Raw genomic sequence first — 23,726 nt, 5'->3', positions numbered from 1 at the left:
AGGGGTAGGAGCCATGGGGTAGGGAGACAGGTGCAGAAGGAGCATAGGGTCTGACAAGACTATTGTGGAGATTGGGAGGGCAACAAAAAGCTATTCTAGGTGTGGTGGGCAAAATTTCACAGAGAATGGATGACATTTCTATCCAGTTACATTATTCTGTCAAAAGCTTATCTAGAACAGAACAGCATTCACCATATAAGGATCTCTGTGTACTTTCTCAGTGTATATGAGCGAGATGGTTATGCGTGATTTACACAGACTGTGTAGAGCTTATTGAGCCAGGAAGCATTCAACTTGGGCCAAACATATCCAAAACTTTGAAGAAGTCCTCAAGAACCTTAAACACAATGCAACAGGCTTTGCCCCTTGTGAACTACTGTTTAACCAGGAACCCCAAAACACCCTTTTAAACACAGTCGATTCTCCAGTAGTACCTGAGAGCTCTACAGATGAAAAGAAAGCACAGGCTACAGCAAACATACATACAAGAAGTTTGAACAGAAAAAAATGGCATGACGCAAAATCTGCCCCCACTAGTTTTAACACTGGTGAACTGATGTTAGTCAAAACAAAAGAAAAATCTAAGAAAATTTCAGCAGGAGCATAGAAGATTATGTATGTTTATCAAGGATCATTTAATATAATAGGTAAGCCTCAGGCAAATGCACACCGATTGGAATATCCAAAAAGTAGGTGAGAACTAGGTCTGCAAAACATTGTAGATCTGAAGCCTTTCAAAACTGACAGTAGGCAGATTCTGTAGGGTGTCTGCCACTCTTTGGCATATACAAAGGTTGGTGTACTGTGCGGTCCCAGCTGGATGAAATTATTTCCCTTTCAAGTTTCATTCTCTTCTTCTGTTCTACCTATAGCAAATAAGGGATGTATGTCTTCATATTTTAAATATGCTATTAGTTTGTAATACCTTCCTAGTAAGTAAGAATGATTCCCGAAAATGACTATACCCGAATGATGACTTGTAGCAGAATATGAGGGGTAGTTTGCAATAGTAAATACTAAATGTTAAAATAACATTGAGTAACTTATGAGCACCAATGATAGAAAAATAATGGCTAAAGTAAAAAAAAATAATAATAAATAAGATCTACAAAAAGAATTAGTGACAACACAATAACGATAATTTGAATTAAGATAAGTAATTGAAGCTGAAAATTCATAAAATCTGAAAGAACAGGCTCTGCATAAAATAATGATTTTCATGTTGAAAGTAAAGTTGTCGGTATGTAAGAGAGATTAATAATAAAGTGCCAACAGAGGCAAGCCAAAGCATTTTGATATTATTAAAGGAGATGTGTGAAAGTGGTGCGAGGATCACACCAAAAATATGTGCAAATACTACGGTAAGTAGGCTGATGAATATAAAAGGGAGAAAGAAGCATTCAAATACAGTAATAGGAAAGTGAAACATGGAATGAAAATAGGGAGAAAAAGAATTAATTAATCAGTGGACCAACACATAAGATAAAATGGTGGAAAATTGGTGAGCAATTCCGTCATGTGTCTAAACAGGGTTGAGAAATGCATAGTCTTGGTTAAGGCACTGGCCAATTAACAGATAAATTTCGACCCATACAGGCAACAATGCAGATAAGGAATGTGTTAAGAAATGTATGTCGTAGAGTATTGGTATGTTAAAACAAAAACAGCTTTTTAATTATGTGTGTAATAAAGCACGCTGCTAAGCAAATGGCTTCTTGGCCCATATTAAGACAGAGCTTACAAAGGTTACTTGATTTTCTAAGTAACGCAACATATGTGGTAATGAAGTAAAATGCAGACTAGCCCAAAATGTGACTATTTTAAAAACCTATTTCGAAATGCGACTATTTTAAAAAACTATTTTGACCACAATACCTAAGGTTTATTGTTTTAAAAAATTGCAAAGTTCATGGTTCAAGCTTAATAATGAAGTAAATAGTAAAATTGAGCTAGAGAAATGTCGCAATTTTATGAAGCAGCTTACTGCCAATACTCACTCTGAAAAGGTCTCAATTTGATCAGAGCAATATTTTGGTTAAAATCAGAATTTTTACAAAAAATTGTAGCCCCTAAATATTAGACTCAAAAAGCTGAAAATCTGTAGTTTCACATGCAAACATTACATATGTGACACCAATAAGCTACCTCTAGGAGTTTTCAAGTTATTTACTAACAACAAAATTTGGAACAAAAATGTCCTTATTCATCGTAGACTAAGAATCATTTGAATTTGTAATAGAAAGTCCTAATTACAGCACTCAATTATATTCATGAAATAATAAAACTGTACTAAGTTTCAAGAGTGTATTGTAAACAACAGTGGTACAAGGAATCTTAAAGAGGCAGTTCAGAGGTCATTTTCTACTGTTGGTTTTGTTCTAAAAATTCTAGCCAGCAAAGTTTAAATGGAGTTGAGCTAAAACTTTTTCAGTAACTAAAGCAAACTTAACACTATTTATATAAAAATTAAGAAGATTGTAAATTGTTAAATGACATGTCTGAGAATGGGGCCATTTAGATACTGCTCCCTTTGTCTAGGGCAGTTGATAGCAGATGTTCCGTTTGGCGCTCCGCCAGGCCCCTATATAAATACAGCTAGAGAAGCAGTGGTAGGAGACACTTCGCACCGAGATATCAAACTGTCCATGTCAGTCAAATACCCATGTGTATTGTGCCTCAAATGATGTTAGAGCTGGGTTGACTTTAATACATTTTTGGTAAAAGAAGGATGTGAACTCATGAGGACTGTACTGTTCTGGATTGCTTAGATTTCATAGACATAACTGTTTGTGTGCCACCCGTAATGCTGCTAAAACCGCACAGCAAATAGCGAGATTATTTTCCACTTTTAAGATGAGCAATTAACTTTTGGTGATTAAAAGTCAGGGCAATGCACCATTTTACTTTGAACTTCCCACAGAGGTCACCTCTGAACTGTTAATAGTGCTGTTTCTGATAGGGATACTAGTTACAGTACTAAGACATATTTTGTATGTGTGAACTTTTATAGAATACATCAATCAGTTAAAACTCAAAACTTTTATTTATATTTATATTTCCTGGTCCCGCTGAATAAATGTGAAGTAGGAACATTTTTTTTCTGTCAGCACAAAGAGTAATATGGATTTGCAGACTGGAAGTTATGGCCAGTATGTTATCCACTGCTTTCTGGTTGGCCACAAAAATAGTTTTCTGTCTCTTTTTGATGGCAAAGGTAGGTGGAAAGCATGCACAGACAATTTAAGAGTCTTTTTGTAACAACGTAATGAAGTAACAAGCATTTGATTATTACCCATCCCACAGTGCGTCTCTGCAGTAAGGTGAGCTGGGCTTTACTCGTAAAGCTGTTTTATCAAAACAACAGCAATAGCGCTGCTGCTCTTTGCAAGTATTGATGCATTAAAGGAATATTGAGAGGGGTCCTTTTGCACCAGGCTTGAAGAACTTGATTCAGAAATGTGAATTAACTGGCGATTTGGGAACTGCTCCTGGAAGAAGAAGCCAATAACCAACTGCTAAACATTCCATGGTTCACCATTTGGAAAGTGCTGTGAACGACTATGAAATCATATCCAGGCTGTTGTGATGCAGATGGTCATTACACTGATCAACACCTGCAACCTGGAATGTAAATATGGTATGCAATTAACAAATGTTTCCCTCTCATATGGAAATTCAAATGTTTCTTTCTCTTCTACATGTCCTTACAAATCCTTCCACAAAGTTTCATTGTCCTACATCCGTGCATTTTTTGTGGAGGCCCTCTCGTGTAGTGAAAGTTTAATTATAACCAGCCCATAATATAACTGTTAACCTTTGGAGTGACCAGCTGCCATTTTGTTTTTGTTTCTATGCTGATTGTTGCAACTGTGTCTATAGTTATTTGGCAGCTGTGAAACAAAGATCTTCATCACAGCACTGACCCGCTACATTAAGGAAACCACAGACAGCTTAGACAGGATGACTGGACATGGATTTGAATTCCAATACTCCCAAATGTGAATCTAGTTTGATATCTGCTGTACCACCTCACTTGGTGTAAGATTCTTGTAGAAAGTAGTGTGGTAACGAAGAACAACTCAGAAACTACTGCAAAAGAGAGAACAGCCAGATCATCAGTTATACAACCTGACTGATTCTTAAATCTATCACACAGTAATCACCTTGTTTGTAAAGGAAAGTTCAATTCTATTTGTAAAGTGAGATCTTAATAAAAAGAATTACACATACCTAAAATGTGATGCTTTAAGTCTATTCATCATTTTTTCCCTCAGAGAGTTGGCTGGGGTTTGTGTGGGCGTTATGTTGATAGGAGATGAAGCATGTTTCTTCAGATATTGTTTTAATTGTTTAATTTTGTACGGTGACTGTGATTTTATGGTTACAGCTGCATGTTGTGGATTTTCTTCTTTTAGATTTTTGGGTTTGGGTGCATTCTTTTCTGTGTAGCCAATGTCAAAATCAACTGAGACTCGGTGATTTTTTTCTGACTTCTCAAAGTCGCTGCTAGGAAGCATATCTGTTTCATTACAAATTTGTTTGGAAACACTGTGAACATCTTTACATTTTTTATGGATTTTCTTCTGTAATGAATAACTTTTTGATTTTTCTGACATTCCAAGAGATATATTTTTCTTTCTTTTTCTCTTCCTTGTTTTTTGATGTGTGGATTGGTCTGTTTCATCTACACTGACTTTTTCATTGCTGGTAACTCTCGCTGAGTCATCAGACAGATTGTTCAGTACATCTAGTTTAATTTTCTTTGGCAAACTCTTATCTTTTGCTAATAACTTCCTTTTATTCTTACAACTATCTTTGGGCTTAATATATAAAGAACTAGTGCCACTGTAATCAGTTGTTGGGTTTACCCTAACAAATCTCCCAGCTGATGCTGCTGCTCCCAGAAATGAATCAGATTGCTTGTTTTTATGTTTGTTTCTTTTTTTCTTCTTGGCAGGGTCATTCTGTAAGGAAATACACCATTGATTTATTTTATGTTTAATGGAACTAACTAGAAAAACATCATGAGATTATACTAAGACTGCTGGAGTATGTCAATATGTTACTTTAGTTGAAACAATATAATGCATTCATAGGAAGAGTAATAACTTGTACAATAATGTATCAGTACATTATAAAAAAAACCTTTAATTGCAAACATGGGAAAAATGAGGATGGAATAATGACAGTATTATGAAAAGGACAGATCGCTGCTTGCATATAGCGGAGATGCTGAATTGTGGGCAGGCATAAAAAAAAAAAAAAAAAAACTGCTATGCATTTGAGAATTTAGCCAAAAGGCCTTATAAAGTAGAAAACACTCACACATCCACACAAGCACAACTCACACACACATTCCATTGTCTCTGGCCACTGAGGCCACTGCATACAGCAATTTGCTTGATAAGAGAAGCAATCTGGAGGTGGGGTTATTGAGGAGACTGGAGCCAAGAGGGGGAGGTACAACAGGTTAGAGATGGGGGAAGGTAAAGTGCTTCTTGGGGGAGCATGTAGGGATGTGGTGGAGACAGGGTAGGGCTGATAGGTGCAGTCCTGAGGTTTTTCGGTGGGCGGACGGAAAAGGAAAAAAAGACTAATGTGTGTGTTGGTTGAATAGAAGGCTGTATAGTGCTGCAGAGGGAGCAGGGAAGGGGGTATGTGAGTGAAGGGCTCGCACTAGTGAAGGCTGAGCCAGAGGGCTATGGGAATGTAGGATATGTTGCAGGGAGTGTTCACAGGCCCACCTATACAGGTTCAGAAAAGATGGTGTTGGTAGGAAGGATGCAAAAGGCACAGGCTGAGAAGGAGTCATTCAAGTGAAGCGCTTTGTGTTGGGCAGCATGTTCAGCAACTGCATGGTACAGCTGCCTCCTGGCCACAGTTTGTCAGTGGCCATTTTTGTGGACAGATGTCTTGTTGGTTGTCACACCCACATAGAATGCAGCACAGTTGTTGCAGCTTAAATAGTAGATCACATGACACCTTTCACACACAGCCCTGTCTTTCATGGGATAGGTGATGCCTGTGACCAGACTGGAGTAGGTAGTAGTAGGAGGACATACAGAACAGGTCTTGCATCTAGGTCTGTTATATGAATATGAGACATGAGGGAAAGTGTTGGGAGCAGGAGTGAAGTAGGGATGAACATAGGTAATGCATAGGCTGAGTGGGCGGCAGAATATTACTGTGGGAGAGATGGAAAGAATAGTGGGTAGGATATGCCTCATTTTAGGGCACAATGAGAGGTAGTTGAGGCTCTGGTGGGGAATATGATTCAGTTTCTCCAGTCCTGGGTGACACTGAGTGACTGGAGGATAGAGCTACTCCTAGATCTTTAAACTGATCATGTCTCCTGCCTCAGTATTGCATATTTCTGTCTTATTTTTCAAACATTCTTGTGCCATTTGAGCTTGTTGAACTTTGATCTACCAACCTCACCCCTTCTTATTCTTCCCTTATTCCAACATGCACATACTAACGCCACTGTCCCCTCTCTTCACACATATCCACCTACTTGTATTCTACATAATCATATTTTTATTAATTTTTCTTTTTGATCTCATTGTATTTTCATACCAATTTTACTTCTTTTATCTTTTCACTATCAGCCCTACTCCCTCAGGTTTGACCTCGTTTCCCTATACTTCATCTGTTCTGTCCTTTTTGCTGATGTATTTTTACATACCCTGTACATTTTTACAGAGGGTTCACTACTGTGGTTTTGAACCACAGGGACTACCTGGCAGAGGGACTCTGACAGCTGTCATATTCGTCCACCTACAAACCATTGAGAGACTCTCAGCTCTTGGGGACCAATAGCTTCAACCTATTACCTGTAACCTATCATCCTATATTAACGACACAAACCATTTCCTCCATCGAATCTCCACAGTTTCTGTTCCTTTACTATATGGCAACTTATGCACATTGCTGATGGCACCTCTCTCTACACTAACACCCCTAATGCTCATGGCCTTGTCACTACTGAACAGTAATCTTTCCCAATGCCCAACTGACTCTAAATCTACAATCTCCTTCCTGTTTACCATGACCACCTATAACCTCACCCACAATTACTTCACCTGTGAAGGCGTCACCTACAAACAAATCCATGATAAAGCAATGGGCACCCACATGGCACCATCTTATGACAGTCTATTCATGGCTGTCTACACGAACTTTCCCTAACCATCCAGAATCCCAAAGCCCTCATCTGATTCATATTCACTGATGACATCTTCATAGTCTGTACTGACGGTGAGGTTAACCTACTCACACTCCTCCACTCTTCCCCATTTGCTTCACCTAATTCTCCTCAACCCAACAAAGCCACCTTCCCTGATGTTGTCCTCTACTTCAAGGATGGCTACATCAGTTTCTCTGTCTACATTAAACCTACCAGCCACCAACTACATGTCCGCTTCGGCAGCTGCTACCCATTCCATACCAAGAAGTCCCTTCCACACAGCCTAGACCCCATGATTGTCGCACCTGTAGTGACGAGCAGTCCCTCTCCAAATATGCAGTTCTCTGAGTTGCCATAGCTAATCAAATGTCACGCAAACATTGAATTTGTGGAGAGCATAATGTGAAAGACACAAAACAACAACTCTGGAGGAACACTATTTAATAGAGTGACTCACGAGCTTGCATACATGGGTGATATTGATTTGTTATCCAGGAGGAAACAGGACCTGGAAGAAAAGCATGAAAAAGTAGAAAAATATGATGTAGAGATGGTGCTGACCATTAATCCGTCAAAGATCAAGTATATGTTAACATCTAGGAAAATATATAGTGAAGGAGAAAGACGCATGACTTTGAAAGGAAAAGAATATGATTGCAATGAGAGCTTTAAATATCTTGTGTCACTGTTAACTGAGAATAATGATTTGAGAGAAGAAATACATGCAAGGATTGCAGCTGGTAACAGGAGCTACTTGGCACTGATTAAAGTGTTTATAGCAAGGAGCCTTAGTAGGAACTGAAGCTGACTGTGTATCGTACAGTAGTTCAAATGGCTCTGAGCACTATGGGACTCAACATCTTAGGTCATAAGTCCCCTAGAACTTAGAACTACTTAAACCTAACTAACCTAAGGACATCACACACACCCATGCCCGAGGCAGGATTCGAACCTGCGACCGCAGCAGTCCCGCGGTTCCGGACTGCAGCGCCAGAACCGCTAGACCACCGCGGCCGGCTATCGTACAGTAGTTAGACCTGTGGTGACGTATGGTTCGGAGACCTGTACTATGACACAAAATGATGAGGAGTTGTTGCTGAGATGGGAAAGGAAGATACTTAGGAAAATCTACGGGACAGTCAATGATAGGGGTTTTTGGAGAATCAGAAATAATAAGGATATCAGAGAGTTGTAAAACAAACGAGTATCATGACAGAAATAAAGAGCAATATACTAAGTTGGTTGGGAAATGTAGAAAGAATGGGGGAGAACAGCACAGTTAAGAAAGTTTTCAAAGGAAAACCCAGTGGACATCATACAAGGGACAGACCAAGGACCAGATGGCTAGACAGTGTGGAGGAGGACTTGAGAAGATGGGAGTTAGAAGATGGAGAGCCAAGGCAGCCAGCAGAGAAGAATGGGCAGAGATTGTCTGGGAGGCCAAGTCCTTACAAGGCTGTAGCGCCAAGGAGTAAGTAAGTAAGTAAGTAAGTAAGTAACATTGAAATGTGCATCTGCGCCAACTCCTTGCTTGTCTTGCCCATTAAACAACACCATTTTCACTGCTACTGTAGCAGTGTGCTGTTTACAGTGTCAGTTCAATAAGTTTAAAACAACTGATCAGGCCCCGACTGTGAAGTACGGTCAGTGATGCAGTTTTTAACAGCAAGGAACATTGCAGCAGCAGACATTCATTGATAGATGAATGAGGTGTACCGCCCCAACGCGATGATTGACAGCAAAATGTGTAAGTGGGTGAGAGCTTTAAGGACAGATGGGAAAATTTCCATTATGAAACGCAATCAAGCCAACTGTCAGTGATCTCAGAAAATTTAGTCAAAGAGGTGGTCAAACAGATTTGTGGAAACTGACGATTCACAATTTCAACCTTAGCATTGGAATTTATGAATGTGGGTAGAGCAATGTGGCACAAAATTGTCTCTGAATAGTTGCAATTTCATAAATTCTGTACATGGTTGGTGGTTGGTTGTTTTTGGGGAAGGAGACCTGACAGCGAGGTCATCGGTCTCATCGGATTAGGGAAGGACAGGGAAGGAAGTCGGCCGTGCCATCTGAAAGGAACCATCCCGGCATTTGCCTGGAGCGATTTAGGGAAATCACGGAAAACCTAAATCAGGATGGCCGGATGTGGGATTGAACCGTCGTCCTCCCGAATGCGAGTCCAGTGTCTAACCACTGCGCCACCTTGCTCGGTAATTCTGTACATGTTGGGTTCCCAGGTTGCTTACAGAAAAACACAAAATGGAAAGAATGGCTTGTGGACTGGATCAATTTTTTGAGAACATTATCACAAGGGAGATGAGATGTGTGTTCCTCACACGACCTCATCATTTAAACATCAGTCAATGGAATGGTCTCACATGACAACACCAGTGAAAGTCAAGGCCAAGTATAATCTCAGCACAAAAGGTTATGACAACCATGTTTTGGGATAGACACAGAGTATTCATTGTCACGTTTATGCAGCAAGGGACAGCAATAAACCCGGTCGCTTACTGTACTATCCTGACTAATCTTCAATGTGCAACACAGAAAAAGGGATGTGGCCTCCTGATGCCTGGAGTTTTGTTGCTGCATGATAATACCAAACCCCATTCTACTGTTCATGCCAAAAATATAATCAGATATTTTGGATGGGAACAGACTGTCCATCCAACATACAGTCCAGAATTGAAGCCAAGCAATTTTCACTTGTTCCACTGCCTAAAGGTGCATCTCAGCAGCAAGTGCTTCACAAAAAAAGATGAGGTTACAGAAGCAGTTAAAGATTGGTTATCCTCATAGGTGCCAGATTTGTATGACTTAGGGATATGAAAGCTTGTAGAATGTTATGACAACTGTTTAAACAACACAGTAACTATGCAGAAAAATAGAGAAATATGTTGTTGTTGTTGTTGTTGTGGTCTTCAGCCCTGAGACTGGTTTGATGCAGCTCTCCATGCTACTCTATCCTGTGCAAGCTTCTTCATCTCCCAGTACCTACTGCAACCTACATCCTTCTGAATCTGCTTAGTGTATTCATCTCTTGGTCTCCCCCTACGATTTTTACCCTCCACGCTGCCCTCCAATACTAAATTGGTGATCCCTTGATGCCTCAGAACATGTCCTACCAACCGATCCCTTCTTCTGGTCAAGTTGTGCCACAAACTTCTCTTCTCCCCAATCCTATTCAATACTTCCTCATTAGTTATGTGATCTACCCATCTAATCTTCAGCATTCTTCTGTAGCACCACATTTCGAAAGCTTCTATTCTCTTCTTGTCCAAACTATTTACCGTCCATGTTTCACTTCCATACATGGCTACACTCCATACAAATACTTTCAGAAACGACTTCCTGACACTTAAATCTATACTCGATGTTAACAAATTTCTCTTTTTCAGAAACGCTTTCCTTGCCATTGCCAGTCTACATTTTATATCCTCTCTACTTCGACCATCATCAGTTATTTTGCTCCCCAAATAGCAAAACTCCTTTACTACTTTAAGTGTCTCATTTCCTAATCTGACTCCCTCAGCATCACCCGACTTAATTCGACTACATTCCATTATCCTCGTTTTGCTTTTGTTGATGTTCATCTTATATCCTCCCTTCAAGACACCATCCATTCCGTTCAACTGCTCTTCCAAGTCCTTTGCTGTCTCTGACAGAATTACAATGTCATCGGCGAACCTCAAAGTTTTTATTTCTTCTCCATTGATTTTAATACCTACCCCGAATTTTTCTTTTGTTTCCTTTACTGCTTGCTCAATATACAGATTGAATAACATTGGGGAGAGGCTACAACCCTGTCTTACTCCCTTCCCAACCGCTGCTTCCCTTTCATGTCCCTCGACTCTTATAACTGCCATCTGGTTTCTGTACAAATTGTAAATAGCCTTTCGCTCCCTGTATTTTACCCCTGCCACCTTTAGAATTTGAAAGAGAGTATTCCAGTCAACATTGTCAAAAGCTTTCTCTAAGTCTACAAATGCTAGAAACGTAGGTTTGCCTTTCCTTAATCTTTCTTCTAAGATAAGTCGTAAGGTCAGTATTGCCTCACGTGTTCCAGTATTTCTACGGAATCCAAACTGATCTTCCCCGGGGTCAGCTTCTACTAGTTTTTCCATTCGTCTGTAAAGAATTCGTGTTAGTATTTTGCAGCTGTGGCTTATTAAACTGCTAGTTCGGTAATTTTCACATCTGTCAACACCTGCTTTCTTTGGGATTGAAATTATTATATTCTTCTTGAAGTCTGAGGGTATTTCACCTGTTTCATACATCTTGCTCACCAGATGGTAGAGTTTTGTCAGGACTGGCTCTCCCAAGGCCGTCAGTAGTTCCAATGGAATGTTGTCTACTCCGGGGGCCTTGTCCTTGTTTCGACTCAGGTCTTTCAGTGCTCTGTCAAACTCTTCACGCAGTATCGTATCTCCCATTTCATCTTCATCTACATCCTCTTCCATTTCCATAATATTGTCCTCAAGTGCATCGCCCTTGTATAGACCCTCTATATACTCCTTCCACCTTTCTGCTTTCCCTTCTTTGCTTAGAACTGGGTTTCCATCTGAACTCTTTATATTCATACAAGTGGTTCTCTTTTCTCCAAAGGTCTCTTTAATTTTCCTGTAGGCAGTATCTATCTTACCCCTAGTGAGATAAGCCTCTACATCCTTACATTTGTCCTCTAGCCATCCCTGCTTAGCCATTTTGCACTTCCTGTCGATCTCATTTTTGAGACGTTTATATTCCTTTTTGCCTGCTTCATTTACTGCATTTTTATATTTTCTCCTTTCATCAATTAAATTCAATATTTCTTCTGTTACCCAAGGATTTCTACTAGCCCTCGTCTTTTTACCTACTTGAACCTCTGCTGTCTTCACTACTTCATCCCTCAAAGCTACCCATTCCTCTTCTACTGTATTTCTTTCCCCCATTCCTGTCAATTGTTTCCTTATGCTCTCCCTGAAACTCTGTACAACCTCTGGTTCTTTCAGTTTATCCAGGTCCCATCTCCTTAAATTCCCACCTTTTTGCAGTTTCTTCAGTTTTAATCTGCAGGTCATAACCAATAGATTGTGGTCAGAGTCCACATCTGCCCCTGGAAATGTCTTACAATTTAAAACCTGGTTCCTAAATCTCTGTCTTACCATTATATAATCTATCTGATACCTTTTAGTATCTCCAGGGTTCTTCCATGTATACAACCTTCTATCATGATTCTTAAACCAAGTGTTAGCTATGATTAAGTTGTGCTCTGTGCAAAATTCTACCTGGCGGCTTCCTCTTTCATTTCTTAGCCCCAATCCATATTCACCTACTACGTTTCCTTCTCTCCCTTTTCCTACACTCGAATTCCAGTCACCCATGACTATTAAATTTTCGTCTCCCTTCACTATCTGAATAATATCTTTTATTTCATCATACATTTCTTCAATTTCTTCGTCATCTGCAGAGCTAGTTGGCATATAAACTTGTACTACTGTAGTAGGTGTGGGCTTCGTATCTATCTTGGCCACAATAATGCGTTCACTATGCTGTTTGTAGTAGCTTACCCGCATTCCTATTTTCCTATTCATTATTAAACCTACTCCTGCATTACCCCTATTTGACTTTGTGTTTATAACCCTGTAGTCACCTGACCAGAAGTCTTGTTCCTCCTGCCACCGAACTTCACTAATTCCCACTATATCTAACTTTAACCTATCCATTTCCCTTTTTAAATTTTCTAACCTACCTGCCCGATTAAGGGACCTGACACTCCACGCTCCGATCCGTAGAATGCCAGTTTTCTTTCTCCTGATAACAACATCCTCTTGAGTAGTCCCCGCCCGGAGATCCGAATGGGGGACTATTTTACCTCCGGAATATTTTACCCAAGAGGACGCCATCATCATTTAACCATACAGTAAAGCTGCATGCCCTCGGGAAAAATTACGGCCGTAGTTTCCCCTTGCTTTCAGCCGTTCGCAGTACCAGAACAGCAAGGCCGTTTTGGTTATTGTTACAAGGCCAGATCAGTCAATCATCCAGACTGTTGCCCTTTCAACTACTGAAAAGGCTGCTGCCCCTCTTCAGGAACCACACGTTTGTCTGGCCTCTCAACAGATACCCCTCCGTTGTGGTTGTACCTACGGTACGGCTATCTGTATCGCTGAGGCACGCGAGCCTCCCCACCAACGGCAAGGTCCATGGTTCATGGGGGTGGGGGAGAGAAACATGTACAGAATTAAATAAAAACTGTGATGTTTTATGTCTTTATGAAGTCTGATCTTATTTTCCAAATAACCCTCATACTTTCTACCTATAAATTATCAGTACTACAAACTTTTGTGTTTCTTTATCTACTATGGTGGCACAGAATTTAAAGAGCTATTCATCACCATATTCATTAATCTTATGGTCCGAGACTTAATTCCTGATACTGATTTGTAGCCATTTCACCTTACAGAATTATGACATTAGTGTATATTCTTCAAGATGAATCTGTTCAACTTCAATGATTTCCATCTGAAATTGTGATATGGACAAGAAATCTGCCGACGTTTTATTTATTCTGTATGGATACTAAACATTCACCCTATTTTGCAGTGAGTCTTACAATTTTTTGATGAAAGAGGGAAAAAACATTTTCTTTAAAACATAACATTATCCAAGTTTCAGTAGTATAATTTGCCAATAGTATCTTCAACTGTAACAATATTTATACTGCAGCTCTGTCTTCTGGATAAATTTGCTCTCTAGAAGAGGCCTAGGGATTACAAAGTAAATCACTGGGAAAGTATGGTTAGGCTGCTGTTTTGGTCAGACTGGATGCTTCTGGAATTTAGTCATGCAAGTAGCCTTTTACCAAAAGCAATGACATGCAAAACATCCTGCGTATGATGTGAACATGTGTGAACACCCCTCTTCCCTGAGTAGTTTTCCACATTCTGCTTTAACACACTCGACTCAATCACTTAAAGAGGGACACAACCTTCGCATTAGTCTGAGGAGCATTCACAGCTATATAACTGACACCATAAAAACAAAAAATAATAATTACTGTTGTTGTTATTTATCATTATCAGAGCAAATAGGTCAAGTCTTGACATATGAATGAATCAAAATTTTAAAAACTGAAATTTCTGATTTTTCCATACTTCATGTGTTCAAAAAGATATGATATTCCTTTCTTTAAATCTGGTGAGCTGTAGTTTTTGTGCACAGAACCAGAACATTTACTTACATTTGGTGCACTACAATGGGTGACTATTACGCCTATCTCCTCCCTCTAGTAGTTTATTCTGTTACAGAGATTGACTGTGTGGTGAGATAATGTATCCCAAAGAAAATTTTTCTAATGTGATGTTTCACATGAATTAGATTTCAAGGCAGGCAGTCCAACAGGTTGCATTAAAAAGCATGACTCAAATATAGGCCTACTATTTTCTATTGTACTTATAACAACTATCAACAGCCAGCTATTTCTACCTTCTATGATTCTTGTGGCAAATAACTAGGCTCTGTTTCTGGATAATAATAATAATCAATAACAACACTATCCCACTAGGTCTATGATTATATTAATTTTGATATCCATTTCACTCTGAACACATGACCTGTTAAGTTAGCATCCCCCTGATTGAGCTCCCCACAAACAAGTTCAGGCAGCATACTGTATGCATACCATGTCAGTTACAAGTGGCTCATCAAATACCTACATAAGACAAGCAAAGTGTTTGAGCAACCTGATAAGTGGCTGTCGTCTCATTGATATTTTCCTCATTCTTTTTCTTTAATGCACTGCGATTTCATCAAATCGCGTTTCTCTTATTAATATGTAACACATATAAGGGAAACTTCACGCATGAAATGCGCACCAGTATATTGCTGTCATCACTAGGGTTTTCATTGCAACGCACTATAATCATTATTAGTAACCTAGACTTAATTTCTATTAAATGGATACTTTTACATAACAAAATGAAAGCAAGGTGCAAGTTTTCTGCTTTGCCAATACCATTTATTTCTCAAGGTTAAGATGTGGGGTATTTTGAAAGGTACCACACGTATACATGTCTGTATCATTACGTACAAAAGATTTAATGGTGTTTCTGTTTTACTTACCCGAGAAAATAAATTTTCGACCAGTTTTGAATCACAGTCTATATCCCATTCTGCATGTCCCCAACTCATTTTAGCAGTCACTTACGACCTAGTAATGTCCAAAATCTTCACAGTATTACTAAAAAGAAGTGAGACACACTTCTTCACATAATATCGGCACACGGCCACATGTTATTTTGTTTACAAACATTCAAAGATATTATTGATCATGGATTTTTTTGGGGACGTCGATGATGTGCAAATGGTCGCAAATTTTCTCCTATGAAACAGATTTTTAAATAAAGATTAAACTGCAGATAAATCATGCAAATGTTTAATGTTTAAAGACGAACAACTGCAATTAAGAAAGGTACGCATGGGCAGCATATCACTATCGTAGGCTCTGCTCTATTAATATAATTTATGTAGTGAGTACCGGAACATCATCATTTTGTCATTAGATAGTAAACAACCTTAGTCCACACAATCTCGCTTTTATTAAACAAGTATATCAATAAAATTCAAAATGCAATCGAAACGAAGTCTATGTAGTTAAATATCTATGGTGAGTATGAGAGGTGCCTTCTGCTGTTAGGTTATGAGAAATTTAGATACAAAACGCACTACGTTTGAATGTTGACATACAGTGGTGTGTAATAAAAATTTAATGTAATCGTCATGGCAATGGGAGAAAACGAGGATACCGACGTCCTTAAGCAGGTAAGTCGTTCCCGGACACTTTCATATTTTTTCTTGTGTTTGTCAGACACGAAATAAGTACACTTAGCCTAATTTCATTCTCTCTCATACGGGATCATAACCGTGTAACTCATCAAGCCACTCCAAAATTTTCAAAGTTGTAGTAGTAGTTGTTGTTGTTGTTGTGTCTCCAGTCCAGAGACTGGTTTGATGCAGCGCTCCATGCTACTCTATCCTGTGCAAGCCTCATCATCTCCCAGTACCTACCACATGAAACTCAGCTCACTCCAAGGGAACTAAATGACTACTTCATTAGCTCAATTAAAGAAATTGAAAGTAAGATAGAAAAAACAGATACATCTGCAAGCGATTTACTTAATGCCCTTCCACCAGTAGATCATGTCTTTAACTGGTATAGTATCACACCTGCTCAGATTGAAAGAACAGTCACAAAATTTTCAAATTCTAAAAGTATGGACTGCTACTGGCTCTCCAATTACATAGTAAAAAAAACTGTAGACTCGATCGCAAAACCATTGGCATTCATATTTAATAAATGTTTACAGTCAGGAGTGTTTCCCGACTCCCTCAAAATTTCCAAAGTTATTCCAGTGTTTAAAAAGGGTGACAAACATCTTCCTAAAAGTTATCGCCCAATCTCAATTGTGCCAATATTTTCTAAAGTATTTGAGTCTCTTATGTACACTCAATTAAGTAGCTATTTTGAGACACACAACCTTTTGAGCAATAGTCAGTTCGGATTCCGACAGGGCAGAAATACCACTGCGGCCATCCTGGAAATTGTTGACCAGACATTAACAGCCTTTGAAGACCGGAATATGGTGTCACTTGTCTTGTGTGATCTGAGCAAAGCTTTTGACTGCATTCCCTTTGGCACCCTGGTTGCAAAACTAGAATTTTATGGTGTATGTAACCCAGCATTAGCAGTAATAGAGTCATATCTTCATAATAGAAGACAATTTGTCTCAGTTAAAAATAATTACTCCCCTGTAGCAGCAGTTAGTACTGGTGTACCACAGGGCTCGGTTCTGGGACCCTTCTTCTTCATCATAGCCATCAATGACCTACCTCATCACATAAATAGTACTACCATATGCTATGCAGATGACACAACCCTCCTCACCTCACATCAGAACATCTCAGCTTTGGACAATAACACACAGGAATCACTCAAATCAGCCATCCACTGGTTCACATCCAATAAATTACTGTGTAACTCAGAGAAAACACAACAGCTTCTCTTAGGGTTACCCAAAACCGTAGAAAACAAAACTGTAAAACTATTAGGAATGCGTATTGATTCCAAACTTAACTGGGAAGAACACGTAAATCAGGTTTGCAAAAAGCTTTCAAGAGTCTCCTATCTCCTTTGGAAACTTAGGGACATGATTAGCATGAACTTTCTGAGAACAATGTACTGTGGACTCTTCCAGTCACATATTACGTATGGCCTTTTCATATGGGGGCACAGCTCTCACAGTAACAAAATTTTGTTGATGCAGAAAAGAATGCTGCGCATAATGTGTAAAATCGGTCCCACGGAGCACTGTCGTCCTCTCTTTATAAGGCTAAGACTGTTGACCATTGTAAACTTGTATATTTATATCTGTGTGTTACACATTAAAAACAATGGTATGGAAGGTGTTGTCAGGGAAGAAATTCATAACTACAACACTAGAAGGAAGGCAGATTATGATATACCAAGACACAGACTAACAAAAAGTAGTAACTCACACAAAGTGAATACCTTAAAAATATTCAACAAACTACCGCAATCTGCTCGGGACATGCCCACAAAAATTCTTAAACAAAATTTGTACAATTGGTTATCTGACAATCCATTTTATTCTATGCAAGAATATTATGATCTGAGTAGCACAGAGATAAACCTGTAATTGCATAATTAACTTAATTAACTACTATATATACTGTTACAAAATATTTCATATTTAATACCTTTGTATTTCAACTGTGTTAGGTAACTACTTTATTTGCCAGTGTTATGATGTGTTACGTAACTACTGTGTTTGCTACTACAATGTAACTCATTTTTGGTACCTTTGTATGTATCTGAAACAAGAATATGTATTAAGCATTGTAGTCACCTGCTTAAGGTTTATGTTATTTGTAAGTTACTCATATGCTAATTATATCTATGCCTTATATATAGTGTCTGGAATATTAATATTATTTTATGTACTGACGAAGCCTATTTCATCTTGCATGATCAATGGCTAATAAAGAATCTTGAATCTTGAACCTACATGCTTGTGAATCAACTTAGTGTATTCATTCCTTGGTCTCCCTCTACGATTCTTACCCTCCTTGCTGCCCTCCAATACTAAATTGGTGATCCCTTGAAGCCTCAGAACATGTCGTATCATCTGATCCCTTCTTCTAGTCAAGCTGTGCCACAAATTTCTCTTCTCCCCAGCTCTATTCAGTACCTCCTCATTAGTTACATGATCTACCCATCTAATCTTCAGCATTCTTCTGTAGCATCACATTTCACATGCTTTTATTCTCTTCATGTCTACACTATTTATCGTCCATGTTTTATTTCCATACGTGGCTACACTCCATACAAATACTTTCAGAAACGACTTCCTGACGCATAAAGCTATACTCGATGTTAACAAAACTCTTTCCTTGCCATTGCCAGTCTACATTTTATATCCTCTCTATGTTGACCATCATAAATTATTTTGCTCCCCAAACAGCAAAACTCATTTACTACTTTAAGCATTTCATTTCCTAATCTAATTCCCTCAGCATCACCCGATTCAATTCGACTACATTCCATTATCCTCGTTTTGCTTTTATTGGTGTTAATCTTACATCCTCCTTTCAAGGCACTGTCCATTCCGTACAAATGCTCTTCCAGGTCCTTCACTGTCTCTGACAGACTTACAATGTCATCGGCGTACTTCAAAGTTTTTATTTCTTCTCCATTGGTTTTAATTCCTACTTCAAATTTTTCTTTTGTTTCCTTTACTGCTTGCTCAATATACAGATTGAATAACATTGGGGATAGGCTACAACCCTGTCTTACTCCCTTCCCAACCGCTGCTTCCCTTTCATGTCCCTCGACTCTTATAACTGCCATCTGGTTTCTGTACAAATTGTAAATAGCCTTTCACTCTCTGTATTTTACCCCTGCCATGTTTAAAATTTGAAAGAGACTATTCCAGTCAACATTGTCAAAATCTTTTTCTAAGTCTACATATGCTAGACTTTCCTTAATCTATCGTCTAAGATAAGTCATTGGGTCAGTATTGCCTCACGTGTTCCAACATTTCTACAGAATCAAAACTGATCTTCCATGAGGTTGCCTTCTACCAGTTTTTCCATTTGTCTGTAAAGAATTCTTGTTAATATTTTGCAGCCATGACATATTAAACTGATAGTTCGGTAATTTTCACATCTGTCAACACCTACTTTCTTTGGGGTTGGAATTATTAGGTAATTTTCACATCTGCCAACACCTGCTTTCTTTAGGGTTGGAATTATTATATTCTTCTTGAAGAGTGAGGGTATTTCGTCTGTCTCATACATCTTGCTCACCAGATGGTAGAGTTTTGTCAGGGCTGGTTCTCCCATGGCTATCAGTAGTTCTAATGAAATGCTGTCTACCCCCTGGGCCTTGTTTCAGCTTAGGTCTTTCAGTGTTCTGTCAAACTCTTCATGCACTATCATATCTGCCATTTCATCTTCATCTACATCCTCTTCCATTTCCATAATGTTGTCCTCAAGTACATCACCCTTGTATAGACCCTGCAGCCATAAAAAGCTTAACAACCAATGAAATTCAGTTTAAGAGAAGCCTAAAGGATTTGTTGGTGGCAAACTCCTTCTACTCCATTGATGAATTTCTTAGTAAAACCAACTGATTTGTTGGTACAACATAACTTCTGCACAATTTCAGTGCAGTAATGTGTTCACTGAAAATTTGTGTGTGTGTGTGTGTGTGTGTGTGTGTGTGTGTGTGTGTGTGTGTGTGTGTGTAAGTATAATCTAACTTCTGCACCATTTCAGTGCAGTAATGTGTTCATTGTAAATAAGTATTACAGTAGTTGTATTACATGTTTATTACCTTATAAATAAATAAAAAACTTTTTTATTTTAAATTCAGTGCATTAGTATTTGTAAAATGACTCTTAGTGTTCATTAAAAAATGACGATCATTCCACTTGGGACCTGTGGAATGGTACATTATCTTATTTGTTTTAGTTGTAAATATTTGTCATGTATTGTTGTTTTTCTGACATGTTCCACATCCTGGAGGACCTCCTCACTACGGATCAATTGGGATGAAAGTAAATCTAATCTAAATTAATCTAATGTGTATACTCCTTCCACCTTTCTGCTTTCCCTTCTTTGCGTAGAACTGTGTTTCCATCTGAGTGCTTGATATTCATACAAGTGGTTCTTTTTTCTCCAAAGGTCTCTTTAATTTTACTGTAGACAGTATCTATCTTATCACTAGTGATATATGCCTCTACACCCTTACATTTGTCCTCTAGTCATACCTGCTAAGCCACTTTGCAGTTCCTGTTGATCTTCCCGTCTAATCTTCAGCATTCTGCTGTAGCACCACCTTTTGAATGCTTCTATTCTCTTCTTGTCTAAACTATTTATTGTACAGGTTTCATTTCCATACATGGCTACATGAATTTAGTTCAAGAATGAAGAATGGCCTGCAAAAGCGTTTTTGAGTACCTGGGCAATCTAACTACTGCTTCTCAATATGTTTAGTTAAAAATAAAATTTTTGATAATTAAAACCAGTAAGCGGAATAACAATAATCTGCATAAAGATTTAAAGTCAGTTGGTATGAATCAGTAAAGTGTTCATTATTCCAGAACTTTCCAGCACCCATAGCAGAGCTTAGCTACTGACGAAATATAGCGTAAGAGGATATTATGTAAGAGGAGGCCAAATGATTTAATTGTGACCAACACTCCATGTCAGGCAGATAAAAGAAGCATCCACAGGGAAATAGAAAATGATTTTGTTAGAATTAACAACCACTATTGTGCAAACTCTTTACTTCAAAAAATTTGTTTTAGTTTTATGCTTTCAAAATTACCTTATCTACTGTGAGTGAGTGTTGTAGGACTAATAAAAGTGGTTGAAAGTAATAATGTCTTGAGTGCTTACTGGTGAAAAGTTACATTGGAAAAACCATATAGTAGATCTGCTAAAATGCTTGGGTTCCACATATTTGTAAAAATAAAATAAAATAAAATAAAATAAAAGAGAGAGAGAGATTGCCAACTTTGGTGACACAGAAATCAGTAATTTGGGCTAAGTTATATATTTTGCTTCTTTTCGTTCACTGGTGCCCCGCATGTAATATTTTGGAATAACTGCTTTCGTAGATAAAAGGTATTCATTGCCCAAAATAAACTAATTAGATTTATATATGGAGTTGACACATTTGTCTTGCAGGCATATATTTAAACAATTGGCAATATTAATTGCAGTATCACAATACATTTATTTACTAATGAAGTTTGTTGTCAACAATCCATAACATTTAGAAACTGACAGAGATATTCAGCAATACAATACTAGAAGGAAAAATGATTCGCACTTCCCACTTCTATCACAGGACAGAATACAAATCATCATCATCATCATCTCCATCTTGAACAGTTTCAAGCCTCTGGCCGGGTCTGTATGGAACATAGGCCTCTCCAATATCTTCTGTCTTGCTATCATCTCTCTGTCTTCACCTTGGTCCAGTCTTCTCCTTTCTTCTGGACACATTCCTCTACTCTTTTCAGCCATCTGTCTCTCGGTCTCTTTCCATCCAGTTCCATCTCGTGTATCCTTCTGGGTATCTCCTCCTTCTCTATTCTCTTAACATGTCCATATCCTGTCAGCCTTGATTTCTCTATCTCCTCCTGTAATGGTTCCACCTTCATTAACTCTCTGATCCTCTCCTTTCTTAACCTGTCTGTCTTTATCAGTCCAATACTGTTTCTCAAGAATTTCATCTCACTAGCTTGTCTTTTCTCTCTTCCTTTCGTAACACAGGTTTCATTGGCATATGTCAGGATTGGGACATATTATGACCGGTATATAACCTTTTTACTGATTTGAGAGGCTTCTGACACTCTTCTGAAATAGTGCTGCTTTTCTCCCCCACTTGTCGTTTTTTCATCTTCCTGTATCGGGCTTCCTAGGTACTTGAAACTCTCCACTCTCCTCAGTCATTCCTCACCAATTGTTATTCCAGTTGTTCCTCTCTCCTTATTTTTTGTTGTGATAATCACCTCACTCTTATTTATACTAAATTTCATGCCATATTCTTGTACTGTTCGTTCCCATACATCCAACGGCTCTTGTACTTCCTCCTCCTTATTCCCCCAAATCATCAGATCATCTGCAAACACCGTAGCTTTCATCTCCCTTTCACCAATTGCTTGTGCTACTGTACTCATTATATCATCTATCACTACAATGAAGAGTAATGGTGAAAGTGCGCTGCCCTGCCTCAAGCCATTCTTCTGTTCAATAGAAGCTGATCTCTGTCCTCCCACTTTCACAAAGATCACACTTCCATGGTACATTTCCCTTATCCCCCAAATAATCTGTTTTTCTACTCCTCTGTTCTCTAGGGCTTTCCACACTTTGCTTCTACGTACACTATCATACGCTTTTTCAGTGTCCAGGAAGGTCATTAGTAGATCTATTCCATATTCATAGTGCTGTTCTTGCAGTTTTCTTACAGCATAAATTAGATCCACCGTGGGCCTTCCTGTTCTTAAATCTAGTTGATAATCTGTGCTTTGAAATAAAACTTTTGACAAACAGCAGAAATTTTGTAAAATGTAAATTTAAGTTTTTGTCCATAACGGCTCCTTCTACACCATACAGTAATTCTTGGTGACAGTTGAAAGCTGGGATACCACCTGTTGGCTGTGACATGTGAGGTAACTGCATTGTGAAGTGTAATGTCATTGAAGCATGGCATACTTTAAATGGATTGTGTTTACTGAGGGTGTGTTGGAGTAAGTGATGGCACACTCTAGCATGGAATGTTTATATTTCTAAAATGTTTGTCAGTGATGTTAGTGCAGCACTGGACTTAGTGCTGTGTCTTACTTGGTGTTTTGGAAATTTGTTTTTGTTGCCTTGTCAGTTAGTTATTTAATGTTGTTAGTTATTAGCTACTGATATTTTTCCAGTTTGGAAATTGTTTTTTCATAATATTGTTATTGGATTGAAAGCTATGTTTTCAGTGTTTCATTTGGTTGGAATAGATCATGCAATGAAATTTACTAGTCATTGATTGGTTTCTGCTATGTCTGACGTCTACTATAAAATTTCTTCAGTTTTGTTTTCTTGGCTTAATGTGCAAAGTGTAAGCAATGCACGGAATTTATGAAATTGATGTGTACCAGCCTAAATTTATTTGTCAGCTGACTTAGAGTATTATATACATTTTTATGTATTTTTTATCTTTATTGTTACAAGAAATGTAGTGTGTTTTTCTAGTTCATAAATTTCTGAGATGTGGGCATTTGAAATTTATGTTGGAGTAATTTTTTATGATTTTGTGGTTTGTGTTGGTGTCTTGGGTTCATACTTAGTAGTTTGTATTTGTGGGTATTGTAGAGTGTGTTATAGTTACTTTGGTCTTGTTAGGTTTTGATAACAGTTCTGTTAGTTGTGAGTTGTAGGTATGCTTTGTTTGAGCTATATAGGTCAAGCAAAATTTGTG

At 38.4% G+C, this 23,726-nt stretch overlaps 2 protein-coding genes across 8 annotated transcripts in view; one reads left to right on the top strand and one right to left on the bottom strand.

Annotated features, from left to right (window-relative positions):
• Positions 1-15,507, bottom strand: part of LOC126095235 (ribosomal RNA-processing protein 8) — an 84,882-nt gene extending 69,375 nt beyond the window's left edge. The window contains exons 1-2 of one of the 3 annotated variants that reach the window (XM_049909984.1): positions 15,296-15,507; positions 4,231-4,964 (exon numbers count right to left, since the gene is read on the bottom strand). In XM_049909984.1, the coding sequence (XP_049765941.1) occupies positions 4,231-4,964; positions 15,296-15,364 (803 nt within the window). In that variant the 5' untranslated portion in view covers positions 15,365-15,507. The remainder of the gene's footprint in view (positions 1-4,230; positions 4,965-15,295) is intronic. The other 2 variants (XM_049909983.1, XM_049909985.1) reach the window with 2 other exon arrangements.
• Positions 15,478-23,726, top strand: part of LOC126095234 (zinc finger protein 761-like) — a 171,309-nt gene continuing 163,060 nt past the window's right edge. For 2 of the 5 annotated variants that reach the window (XM_049909982.1, XM_049909978.1), the window contains exon 1: positions 15,849-15,994. In XM_049909982.1, coding sequence (XP_049765939.1) covers positions 15,953-15,994 — 42 coding nt within the window. In that variant the 5' untranslated portion in view covers positions 15,849-15,952. The other 3 variants (XM_049909981.1, XM_049909979.1, XM_049909980.1) reach the window with 3 other exon arrangements.

The sequence above is a fragment of the Schistocerca cancellata genome, chromosome 8, assembly GCF_023864275.1.
Source record: "Schistocerca cancellata isolate TAMUIC-IGC-003103 chromosome 8, iqSchCanc2.1, whole genome shotgun sequence".
Lineage (NCBI taxonomy): Eukaryota > Metazoa > Arthropoda > Insecta > Orthoptera > Acrididae > Schistocerca > Schistocerca cancellata.
This window is presented reverse-complemented; position numbering and strand designations above follow the sequence as displayed.